Raw genomic sequence first — 13,625 nt, 5'->3', positions numbered from 1 at the left:
CATCTGGGCAAGAGGGTGAGCCCCGGCTGCTTGGAATGAGTGTCCTGTGGCTCCAGAGTCACAGAGCAGCTGAGCCCTGCGAGGTGTTCCTCAGGTGGGGTTGGCCAGGCTGCAATGGGGCTGCAGGTACAGGGTGGACTAATCAATGCTCCTCTCTCCTTTCAGGAGAAGACAACCCACAATAACGCTGAGAGGCTGTGGACTGACGGAGGAGCGCCCCACCTTCTAATCCTGTCCGGATATGAGCAGGAGGCCCTGGAGCTGGAGAGGCTCCGTGCGCCCAGGTCAACCAGCTGCGGTGAGGTTGGGGTGCCACAGGGAGGTAAGGGTGCAGTGCACTGAAGTCAGAATGTCTGTAATAGCAACCATTCCACTGTAGCCTCTATATTGATATGAGCTTCGAACATGGAATCCCCACTGATAATGGAAAGACGAGGGCCCCCTGATCCGGGTGCCAGGCAGGCACAGTAACAGTGTAATGACTTACATGACCCGATCGCTCCAACCCACCCGCGTAAAATGGCAGCGCGAACCCGATCGCTCCCACCGGGCCTGCTCAACGTGGGAAAAATTCAGGCCCATATCACTTATAGTCAAATAAAACATGAACTTCAGATCCTTTCAAGATCACCAGGAGACCGTCGGGGTCAGGAGCCTGAAGGCCCACTGCTCATCCCAGGGGACACAGAGGACATAAACACACCAGCGTCATACTCTCTCAGCCAGGCAGGCACCAGCGCAGATACCAGCACCTCGGTGGGCATTAGATCATCAGCTAGTATCTCAGTGCACAGCGCTGAGGCCACTTCACATTCGCTTGAGGTGCAGGCAGAGGCAGAGAGTACACTGGGCTCTGGAAATCGGAGGACTGCTGGGGACCAGGAATATGCTCAGTTGGTGGATGATGATGTGTCTCTAGAGTTGTTCCTGAGGCAGCAGATGCTGGAAGTCCAGCAGAGTGTGCAGGAGGATCTGGTGGAGATACATGAGGGAATGCGTGCCATGGTCTCCGTTGTGGAGGAGTCCATGCGGAGTATGAGCAATGTGAAGGTGCACAAAATTTGGATTTATTTTAAAACGCCAGCCAGGACCAGCAGCTAGGGCGCCAAAGCATACACAGACAATCACAGCCTTACATGAAAGCTAAAAACTTGTACAAAGGGCTCAGCTATAAATTTGCAATTAGGAAATGGGAGACACACACAGGCAGGGACACGGGATAACTCAATCAAGAAATGGGGAAGGCCATTTCACACCGTCTGATAGCCTCAAACCACATCCAGTCAGTCCCCGTAAACCTTTTGTATAGGACAAACATACATTCTTTCACACATTGCTGTCTCCAAAAGGACAATACCCAGTCTCTGCACTGCAATTACTGAACAAGAACACAATTATCAGCCCACCGGGGGGGTCATTGTGCTGTGGCCTTTGTCTAACTAATACCATTAAGTTGTAACTGATAGTAAAAAATATATAAACTGTGCTTATTTGAACCTCGGTAGAGAGGCGCCTGGATTACCCAGCGTTTGCTCCCCACACGCGTAATAAAGGAACCACTTGAATATTGCATCTGGACTCCGAGTGTTGAAATTTTGTACCAGAGTATTCCTCGGATCTTTCAATTGCAATGACCCTCATGGCCAAGTGCACTACTTTCTCCACGGAGAGAGTGGCGACTCTCATGGAGAGGCTGCTCCAGGAGCTCAATCAGGGATTTCTGGGGATGCGCTCAGACCTGCAAGCCCTCACACTGGCAATGACCTCAGGTGGTCAGTGTCAGTGTGGGAGATGGATTGGGCACCCAGTATCCCAGCTAGGTGCCCATCTATCAATGGTGAGCAGGGAGGTCTAAAGCGACCTGACGTTGGCGCACGAGCTCCTTGTCGTCTCTGCGGGCTCCGAAGTTGCCCTGTTTACACAAGCAAGTAGCAGTAAGTTATAATCGAAAGTACTAACTACTTGCAGTAGCGAGCCCACTCACCCCTCTTATACTGCCCGTGGGTGAGGTTTTTGAAAATGTGGCCTACCCGCCTGCCCGTTGTGCCCATGTGATGCCCTGAAAGTCACACAGGCTGCGCAAAATCAAATTCAAGGGCCTTAACTGGCCCGTTAATTAATGGCGGGTGCGCTTCCGTCCTCATAGTGCCCGCCTAGTGAAATATCACAATGGTGAGCGGTGACGTTGGGACACACGCCCAACGTCATCGCGCGTCACTATACATTCCGGCATGTCGGGCCCGTCCCCGCACACCGAATGTAAAATTCTGGCCATGGAGTTTATGACTGGCTCTAAAAGAAAATGTTGCTAGTTGAGGGAGACATCGATATCCACAAAGTTCTACATTGGTCACACTACTCTGAAACATTGATAATGGTAACGTAACCACTGTAATTTAACATGTGACAACTGACAGGTGATTAGAAAAAAAACAAAAATGTATAAATATATAAAAATAACACATTTTCATTTGGTTTCCTTTATACAAAAATATAGGTAGAATAACAATCATTTATTCATTATTGTATTTAAAACTGTCAGAGATTCAATTAGTTGATGGAAAAGACCCATCTGGAACAGCTGATATCTCAGAAATTTAGAAGCAAAACCTTTCCATAAAGCAACCTATATATCTCTGTGGATTAAAATTCTGATATCTTTTCTGCCATCCTAACAATGAAGATTGTAAATTGTCCGTGGAATATTGGTTCAATTTCACAGTCCTTGAAGTTAGAAAAGAAAATTTACATACAAGCTAATTTCAATCTTGCTGTCCCAAAACCCTGTTTAATCAGAAATTAGAGGTGAAGACCCTAATATTTGCCACCTGTGACTTACAGAAAAGATGCTGTTAATGTCTAAGTATGTTTTTTCAGTAGGATACATCCAACATAAAGACACCACTGGGAGAAACACAATTGCTGAAGATTTTAACTCAGTTTTTCTCCCTTTATGTTCTTGACAAACACAATATCTAGGATATCAGAAGGTCTTCAGTGGACTCCACATTGAGGAATAAACAAAGACACCAATGTAATGACACATGGGTGATCCATTACCTCATGTAGACACGTGTATTGAACATGGTAAGGTGCTACTTTCTCCTCTCCTTTTATCTCCACGCTAATATGTAACCGGATGGCACCAGACACTGCAGATTTATCAGTACGCTTATCTGGATGTGGAAATTATCAATACAATACAGAAAAAGTTAAACATTACAAGTAAAATTAATGTCAAGGAAGGTCCAAATCTAATTCTTCAAGCCCTTTTTTGAAGTTTGCACAGTAGCAACTAATTTCAAGACATGCAGCTCTCAACTAGATTTCAAGAATTTATAATTTCATAACGAGGATCATAGGAATAATAGTGGAGAAATGTATCCAAACATAGGAACCTTATAAATGATTATATCCATCACTGGAGAACCATACAAGTGAATTTTCATTCGTAAAATGTTTTTATTATGTCTTTGTATTTTGGCAGTTTTGGTTTTATGTTTGTGTCCTCGACAACATTTTGATTCAAACATCTATTATTAGAAATAAATAGTCTGAATGGTGAAAGAAAATTGCATTTATCCTTCTAGTAGCTTAAAAAAAAATCAGTGAGTAGAGTCCTTATTGCCTCCATTTTCTTTTTGGCTTAACTTCTGACTGGGAATTCTTTATTATTCACATATATATTTTATAAACAATTGAACATTTTGATTAGACAGTTATAACACACTCCTACAGAAGGACTTTTGTGACTTTGCATACTGAAGTTATTATTCTGAGAAGCTTTCCACATCTAATGACGCATGAGCAGACAAAGTTCATATTTGTGTCTGTTTCCGTAGCTAGTTTTTCCTGGAACAGATCACCAGCCTGCTGCCAGAGGCTATGGTTTGAGGGGCGCCACTCTACATCAAGCATGGCTAACCAGGAGACTCTCCCACTCTTACTGCCTACCATAGATATATTACAAGGATCTACAGGTTGATAATAAATCTGTTTTACGTTATGAATGCATTTCCCATTGTTATCAAGTCCTGAAGTAGGCTCGCACCCAGAGCTTCTGGCTCAGAGGTAGGGTCGCTACCCAGTGCACCACAAGGCCTCATCTGAGGTGATAACCATGGCCACAATTTGACCATTAACAACACTCCACATTAATACCAGCTCTTTATATTAAAGAAAATCCCACATCCTTTAGTACATACAGTAGAAAACTAAAAGTAGTATTAGAGAAAGAACCATCCTTCAGGTCTTACAGTTTGTATATTAAAACAGGAAAACAAACAATGTTATTCTTGGATTATAGATATTTAAGCAGGCCACATAGAATTCATCACATATTAGCAAACAACTATTTTTTTGAACAAGTTAATTATTCTTTTTGAGCTCAAATATGAAGAGTTATACGTAATTCTACTCAGTATGATATCATCAGCAACTAAACACACGGGATGAAATAAATTTACCATTTTGATCTTCAGTAAAATGATAATGAAAAGGAGGGGCAATTTTTGTATATTTTAGTATATAAAAGTTATGTCACAGTTTATCATTCATTGCAAAAGACATCAGCCTAATAAAATAACTTAAATGTCCACTTATTTGATAGCTTGAAACAAAAAAAATCAATTAAATTGAGAAATTTATTACAGCACAAATTCAGCACTTTGTAGCCCTGATTCTTTGGCCTCTGTTCCTCTGGCGTGCAGCTCCCTGTTGTCAACTTGGGAAAAATGAGTTACCTTAAATACTAAGTAATTTTCATTAAAAATTAGTCAAGGGTTGTACTAACTCAAAAAAAAAAGCTCAGCGTGTTTTAATGCACTGGTAGCACATTTCCTTCCAGTTTTTGTTTTATTCATTCATAAGATGTGAGTGTCACTGGTAAGGCCAGCATTTAATGCTTATCCCCAATTGCCCTTGAGAAGATGAGCTGCCTTCTTGAACCACTGCAATCCATATGATGTAGGTACACTTCACAGTGCTGCTAGGCAGAGTTAAAATTTTGAATTTGATTGAAGTTTAAAAACACAGCTAGATTTTACAGAGTATCTTTTTCTTTACAGTTTTCATCAGTGGATTTTTTACAACAACATTCTATCATTTGTCAAAGCATTGCTCCAGCTTCTTCTTATTTCAGGATATAAAGAATGTGTGATCTCAAAAGAAGACAGAAGTACTAGTGGAGAAAAAAATGGAATATAGAGGAAGGGCCAGTTGACTCAAGAGAAACTGGGTTAACAAATATTTTGCTTCTTTCAAACTGACATTTTTATAGCTTTTGCAATTTTAAGGATGCTGATACAGCTGAAACAAAGGACTAACATTTACAGTTATCTAGTAAAGTGTTTGATACTCAGGCAATATCAGCATTAACATGTGTTTGCTTCTTGATAGCTTCAAAAACAAGTCTGACGTGACAGTTTAGCACCAAGATTCTTAGTCTAGTTCATTACCAAATCTGAAAGAGTTTACTTGAAATTCATATTTTCCTCTAACTGTTCAAAGAGAAAGAAACCTACCTATAACAAAAGTTTAAATCAGTTACTCCCTGATCTGTTGGAGTAATTCAAAATGCAAGGACAATTCTAAGATTTAAAGCTCTGAATTATGGAGACAGACTTAAATGAATTGAATTGTTTTCCCCACCACAGAAAAGAAGTTTGAGAGGAGACATAATCTAGATTTTTAAAATACTAAAAGAAGTGGATTTGTAAATGCGGGTATGTCATTTATTTTGGACAACAGAGGACATGATGATTAAATTAACATGGACGAGATTAGACCTAATCCCTTCCTTCCCCACTCCAAAAGAGATGCAGATAAAGCAGCTAATGTTGTGCTGGTTGATTGCAAATGGACAAATATGTGGTTATGCACAGCTTTCAGAGTTAGCTGAAGCATAAGCAAATTCATCATTTTTGTCATGCTCTAATAAACACTCGTATCAGTGTGGTGTTAACTGGCCATTTTTATTTTCAGACTGTCTAGAACATTCTGATCAAAAAGCAATAAAAACAATAGAAGAGACATTTTGGAGTTTAATTGCTATAATGTGTTTATTTCCATCAGGGACCAATGAGTTTTCAGTTATTGTTTGTCAAACAATAGTGCCTTTGTGGTGTGATGTACTTTAAATATTACACGAAAATGATTTTAGAACACATTATGAACTGTGATAGACATAGGGTAAAAAGCGAACTTAAAAGAATCGCAAAGTTTCTTACCATTTGAATGGATTAATGATTATGCGTAAACTCTTTAAAAAAATAAACAACCATTCTGTTTCAGCATGAACACTAAGCAGCACCACAACCTAATTAAAGATCATATATGTTGAGGAGAACTTATTAGAAAATGATTGTTTTTACATTACTTAAGGCATCTGTTCGGGAAAGAGTTACAGAAAGGGTACTACCATTTGGCTGACTACTTTCTTAGATTTTCCAAAACTTGGAGAATCTGATTTATTAATTATCTAAGACAGAGAAATAGACCCAAATTATTTTAGGTGCTTTGAATGATTTGAATAATTATTCAACTCATCACTTTCTGTTGGTGATGCTATGCTTGTTATAAACTAGACATTATTATATTTTCCTGACAATAAAAATTAGTTTAAAGTGTTCAATGATGTAATTAAAAAAAGCTATTTTATAACCAGAATTCCTCTCTTAAGTAGCCACTATATAACTTAGAACCATAGAAAAGTTACAGCACAGAAGGAGGCCATTCGGCCCATCTTGTCCATGCCAGGCTGAGGACACCCAGGTGCCCTTTCTAATCCCACCTTCCCGCACCCAGCCCATAGCCCTGCAGCTTACAGCACTTTAGGTGAAGATCCAGGTACTTTTTAAAAGAGTTTAAAGTTTCTGCCTCTACCACCAACTTGGGCAGCGAATTCCAGACACCCACTACCCTCTGCATAAAAAAGTTCTTCCTCATATCCCCCCTACACCTTCTGCTACTTATCTTGAATCTATGTCCCCTGGTTCTAGAATTCTCCATCAAGGGAAACAATTTTATCCTGTCCACTCTATCTATTCCTCACATAATTTTGTACACCTCAATCAAGTCACCTCTCAGCCTTCTTTGTTCCAGGGATAATAACCCCAACCTATCCAATCTCTCCTCGTAGCTACACTTTTCTAACCCTAAACCTCCTCTGCACTCTCTCCAGAGCTATTACGTCCTTCCTATAATGTGGTGACCAGAACTGCACACAATTCTCCAGTTGTGGCCTCACCAGTGTTTTATACAATTCCAACATTATATCCTTGCTTTTATATTCTATACCTCTGACAATGTAGGAGAGCATTCCATATGCCTTCTTTACAACCTTGTCTACTTGAACTGCTGCCTTCAGGGACCTGTGTACTTGTATGCCAAGATCTCTCACTTCATCTACCCCTCTTAGTATATTCCCATTTATTTTGTAATCCCTGTAACTGTTTGACCTCCCTAAATGTATGACCTCACACTTCTCTATGTTAAAATCCATCTGCCACTTTACCGCCACTCCACCAACCCATCTATATCATTTGAGATTATGGCTATCCTCTACACTATCCACTACTCAGCCAATCTTTGTGTCATCTGCAAATTTCCCAATCGCGCCCCCCACGTTCACGTCCAAATCGTTAATACATAACACAAACAGCAAGGGTCCCAACACCGAGCCCTGTGGAACACCACTTGAGACAACTTTCCATTCGCAAGGGCATCCATCGACCATTACCCTTTGTTTCTTGTTACAAAGCCAACCTCTTATCCAGTTTGCCACATTACCCTGAATCCCATGGGCTTTTACTTTCCTGACCAATCTGCCATGTGGGACCTTGTCAAATGCCTTGCTAAAATCCATGTACACAACATCCACTGCACTACCTTCATCATTCCTTCTTGTCACTTCCTCAAAGAATTCAATCAAATTTGTGAGGCAAGACCTTCCTTTAACAAATCCATGCTGACCATCCCTGACTAGTCCATGCCTTTCCACATGACAGTTAATCATATCTCTCAGGATAGATTCTACTAATTTGCTCACCACCGATGTAAGACTAACTGGCCTATAATTGTTTGGCATTTCCTTTGATCCATTTTTAAACAATGGAACTATGTTTGCATTTCTCCAGTCCTCCAGTGCCTCCCCTGTATCTGGCGAAGATTGGAAAATCATCCTCAGAGCATCTGCTATCTCCTCCCTGACTTCCTTCAGCAGCCTTGGAAACAATCCATCTGGCCCTGGTGACTTATCAACTTTCAAGGATTTCAACCCTTCGAGTACTTCCTCTCTCTTTATGACTATCCTGTCCAATACCTCGCAGTGTTCCTCCTGGACTACTATATCTACATCCTTCCTTTCCTTTGTAAACACGGAGACAAAATATTCATTCAAAACCCTTCCCACAGCCTCTGCATCTACACACAAGTTTCCATCTTCATCTCTGATAGGTCCCACTTTTTCCTTAACTAACCTTTTAGCGTTAATGTATTGGTAAAACATCTTTGGGTTATCTTTAACTTTACTTGATAATCTTTTTTCATGCCCTCTCTTTGATTTCCTTATTTCTTTTTTTACTTCGTCCCTGCACTTCCTATATTCGTCGAGGCTATCTGCGGTGCTTAGTTCTTTGTGCCTATCGTACGCTTTCTTTTTCTGTTTGATCTTCCCCTGTATTCCTCTAGACAACCAGGGAGGTCTAGATTTGGCAGTCCCACTCTTATTTTTGTAGGGGACATGTCTACTTTGTACAATTAGGATCTCGCTTTTTAGTGCTTCCCACTGGTATTCCACTGTTTTGTCTTCCAGCAGTGCTGTCCAGTCCACCTCAGCCAAATCCCTTCTCTTATCTGCAAAATTTGCCTTCCCCCAGTTTAAGTCTTTTACTCCTGCCTTATCTCTGTCCTTTTCCATGGTAATGGCAGAGTTTCACTCAGTCTTACACTTTATTGCAGTTTGAGCACAGTTCACATCAAATTTAGTTTATATTAATAGGCTAATATTTTACAATGTAGAACTTTTCAGTGGTGCATAGTATTATTGAAACTGTGTCTGCTATAATGTTATTGAACGTGGCATTGCTGAACACCATACAATGACCAACTGAAAAAGCCAGTTCATAGGAACCTTAAACAGTAATAAATATAGCCAAAGGTAAATCAAATTGATAATATAATAAAAACATACAAAAGTGAAAGCAAATTAGCCCTTGGTGTTCTCTAATAAATATAATGTATATTTAAAAACATATAAATATAACTGTGCTATATATACAACCATAATATAAAACACTGCAATAAATAACAATATTTGCTGACAATACCTGGCCTTCCAGACTCTGATACAAATACTTATGATCTACAAACGACAATGTGTTTTTTTTTGTGTATCCAATACAGCTATAGGATTATTTCCCTGGGGGCTGATGCCAACTAATCCTTCTGCAAACAAAAAAACAACCGTATTTCATTGGCAGTATTGTCAACCAATGAGATGAAAAGGAGGCTATATTGCTATGAAAACTCAATAGATTTTGTTTATTGTACTGGCAACCATTCCAAGGTTCAAGGCTCACTATTGATTCTTCTTATTACTAAAACACTACAAAAGGCTTTTCTCTTTAACTTCTGACACAGAATCCATAATTTCCTGTAAAGATTGATGAGTGAGCTATTACCAGATTATCAAAGTATTCCCTCTCTCTCAGTGTTGAGATGTGCTCCTTGGTGGTCTGTGCCCCCTGTGTGGCCTATTGCAAATCAGAAACTTACAATTGGAGAACATGCATGACACCCTTACATAGCACAATGTGCACATACATGGTATAGTAGACCACTTTGTCCCTGCCTCAGTGACCTAAATATGCTGAATTTTCATATGTACTTATTTTATTTGAATATAAATGGTATTTAAATCATTTAATTTAAACTAGAAGTAATTCTCTATTTGCCTTCGCTATATTTACTTTTCTGTATTTCAAGGTCTTAAATAGATTGTTTAATAAACAGTTACTTTTGAGAGTCCTAAGACAGAAGCTGTTTTTTGACTACTCAAAACAGGTAAAATTATTAAAATTTTATGTCATCAATAAAACTTGATTAAAATGTTTTTGATGACTTTTTTTTTAGATATTTTGTGTTGAACTTTGCAGATGAAATGTAGACTAGCATATGATCTTTAATTCCTCTAAGCTTGTACACTACAGGCACACACTTTAAAAAATTAAAAACCTGTATGGTAATGTATCTCAGGTCTTGTAGCATTTTCTTTTGACTGCGTTCACATCAATATTCAGACTTTAAAACAGTAACTGAAAAAGGAAGTAAAACAAATTAAAAAATTCAACATATTTTTAATAGCATAATGGAGGTTGGCAAAATGCATTCTGCACCACTTAAAAAAAAATTCAATAGAGAATGCGTTGACAATATTTTCACGATTCTCTGTTATATCCTTATTATTAGCCATCTCATCATGTCATAATTCAATGAAAGGGATGGGGAATGGTTTGAGGAATTCATTTTTGCATGTCCATCATCACACTGCTCTGTATTTTGGGGATGAGTGTGACAGATCTTCTGGGCAACTTGCACTTTGGCGTGGGCATTGTCACATTGAAATTATTATCCATTTAGATATGTCTCGAGGCAATAAAGAACAACCAGAACAAATATCTAACAAGGGAAAGCTAAACATTGGCACATACCTAGGTTATACCAGACGTCCATCTCTCCACTTAGAGTTCGAACTTCAATGATCGTCTGTCCCAAAAAGTCATCAGATTCCCTCTTAAACCTTTGTTTTACCCGTGATTTGATGTCATCATCTTCATCCCATACTCGTACTTTTATTCGGTCTGAGGAATTGTGACATTCACTGAAATGAAACAATTGTTATTTTCTAAATCAACAAAGTTCTCTTTTCAATTTGTTCTGCATTGTTCTGCTTTTACATTTTCAAATAGATGAAAGTACGAATTTTCAACTGAGTTTATATGTTGAGGTAATATGTATAATTTAGAATAAATAAGGTGTTATGGAACCCAGGTGGACTAAATGAATGAACACAGCAAGTTCTGACTGTAGCTAAGAAACAGTCATAATAATTTTTAAAAACAAAGCAAAATACTGCAAATGCTGGAATTCTGAAATTAAAACAGGAATTCTTAGCAAGTCTTGCAGAATCTGCGGAGAAACAGAGTTAACATTTCATGTCAATGAACTTTCATCAGAACTGAAACATTTTCCAGGAAAGACCTGAAATGTTAACTCTCTTTCTCTTTCTTCAGATGCTGCCACACCTGCTGAATATTTCCAGCATTTGATAGTTTTAGTTCATAATAATTAAAGCTAGAAAGGATAATGGCAATGGAAAAATTGATTCTTTACTGTCCTACATTGCTTTTCATTACAATTCTAGTGTTACTAACTATTGGCTGCAGGGTGCATCATGGAATTGTAACGGGGATTAGATCTCACACAATATTTTTATGAAATATTATATATGTCTATCATCATGGCTAATTCCTAACATTTTAAAACTGGGCGATGACCTTTTAAAAAGACTGAAGCCTTGTCTGGCTGTGACCTTCAAACCACAGAAGCTAATTTAGCAGTATCGAAGAAATTTGCACCTCATTATCTCTGAAGAGACGCTAACGACCCCTGTGGATTGCAGACACCAAATTCAAAGGGAATTATACAAAAGCCATCTTCATTTCATAACCAAGCTTGGCCACTGGAGTCTGCTAACCTGCTAGGATAAAGAGTCCTGTAACTTTCCTTTCAAATTCTTAATGGTCATTTGCTAGTACAGAACTTGAGTATTACTGAAAAAAGAGGCATGCCTAAGCTTTTCGTCTTGCACTCATCAGGACACTCGCCTGAACACCAATATAAGGGGAAAACAACAATTCACACTGGCAGTGTGAATCCCAGGAACCCAGCCAAAAAACAAAACAACATACACCCTTTGTCAAAGCAAAAGTAGAGAGGTGGGAGTCATGTGGCATGACCCCCTCCCCCCCCAGCTGGGAGAACCAGTTATACTGTCTTGCTGTGCTGAAAATCAGTCTGCCATCTTCCATCTACCAAGCAGCAGCACAAAAAAGGGGCTCTGTCCAGGTTTAAATGTCTGGCCCCCACCTATAATTTTTCTACTGAAACTTCTGAACTTCTATACCATAATCTATAAGACTAATTCATCTCTGCATGCCTATCTCATTGTGGAAGTCGTCTCTACTGGAAAAATGAATTACCCAGCATCAGTTTGCAGAATGCTGACCTCTGTGAAAGAATACCCCATGGTGTTTTGATTCTGAACTCACGTGAAACAATAATTCTTTGCTCTATGGTCTTTGCCCTATAAATCTTTCTTTCTCTGTCCCTCGTTTATTGTATGAATGCACAGGGGGCTATGTAGGAACAACCCCTCCCACGTTTTGAGTGTGTGCAAATAAACTAACCCTCTAAGTTCGCCCCATCTCAAGTTTGCTGTGGAGTTATTAACAGAAATTGGATCACACCAAAACTGAAGGGTTGGAAATACGCCACCGTTATAGAGGGGGGAAATCAAAATCAAATCACCTTTCTGTTGTTATGAATTCAATTCATTATGTCTGTGTGTGTTAAATTCACAGTCTATGGACATTGTAACCTTTAAAGGGCAGGATGTTCTACTGCTGTTACATTGGTTCCTGCCTAGTAACAACGGTAGGACCCTCTGGGAGTGTTTTGATAGGTTCCCCAGATCAGTTCAAGGGTCAGTGAACAACTCTTCTTCAGGGAGTCAGTTTGAGGTAGCCTGCCAGCCAAGAAGTATCACAGACACAGTGACAGGAATAAGTCCTTTTAACTTACTTAACAGAAGAAAGCAAAAAAATAGACTGCAAATTAAAGAAAAGGCTCAGTTAGCAGATTGACTCTGTACTGTTGGTACCCCTTTGGAGCAGTGGTGTTCTGCTTGGTATGGCTATAGGTCTCAAGTTGTGCTTGTGAGCTAGCGTTGAGTCACTCGGGAATCCAGGGAGAAGCAATCTCAGAAGGTGAAACTGAAACCCTGCAAGATGGGCCATTGTTAGAGCCGTCCGAATGGGAGAGACAGGATCTTCAAAGGTGGAGATTGGAATCCCTCGAGAAAGATGAAGATGAAGAAAGATGAGAAAGATGAGAAAGATGAGATTTCAGTGAGATTGGTTAACTCACAGTGGCGCTAATGTCTGAGTGATTTCTTGAGAAATCCATTGGTTGCATCTGTCATTTACTCTATAGTGTGGTGTGTTCGACCACAGTTTGTCTGTTAATTCACAGGTACCTCATACTCACCCTGAATGCTAGAGTATAAGATACATCTTGTAAATCATTTCATCTTTCTGAACTTGTAAAGTAAATTTTGTTTTTCTTCGTTCAAAACCTGTGGAATCTTGTGGCTTTATTCCAAAAGTATCTCAACCTTTAACTACTTTAAACAAAATATTACTGGTCCCTAACTGGATATCCCCCCACGTCCCAGGGTCAGGCCAAGGAACATAACACTGTTTATGGAGGGGTAGTGAGAGGAGAAACCAGGGCTGTTTCAATTAAACCCCCTTCTGTCCGTAACAGAATGCTGAAAAGTAGATTTG

General features: G+C 39.4%; 1 protein-coding gene across 1 annotated transcript in view; it reads right to left on the bottom strand.

Moving 5' to 3' along the window:
- Window positions 1-13,625, bottom strand: part of LOC144688872 (protein unc-13 homolog A-like) — a 425,192-nt gene that overhangs the window by 128,982 nt on the left and 282,585 nt on the right. The window contains exons 19-20 of the mRNA XM_078555875.1: window positions 10,710-10,879; window positions 3,061-3,176 (exon numbers count right to left, since the gene is read on the bottom strand). Of these exons, the coding sequence (XP_078412001.1) occupies window positions 3,061-3,176; window positions 10,710-10,879 (286 nt within the window). The remainder of the gene's footprint in view (window positions 1-3,060; window positions 3,177-10,709; window positions 10,880-13,625) is intronic.

Source organism: Cetorhinus maximus, chromosome 13, assembly GCF_964194155.1.
Source record: "Cetorhinus maximus chromosome 13, sCetMax3.hap1.1, whole genome shotgun sequence".
Lineage (NCBI taxonomy): Eukaryota > Metazoa > Chordata > Chondrichthyes > Lamniformes > Cetorhinidae > Cetorhinus > Cetorhinus maximus.
Note: the sequence above shows the minus strand (reverse complement) of the source record. Positions and strands in the feature narration are given on the sequence as shown.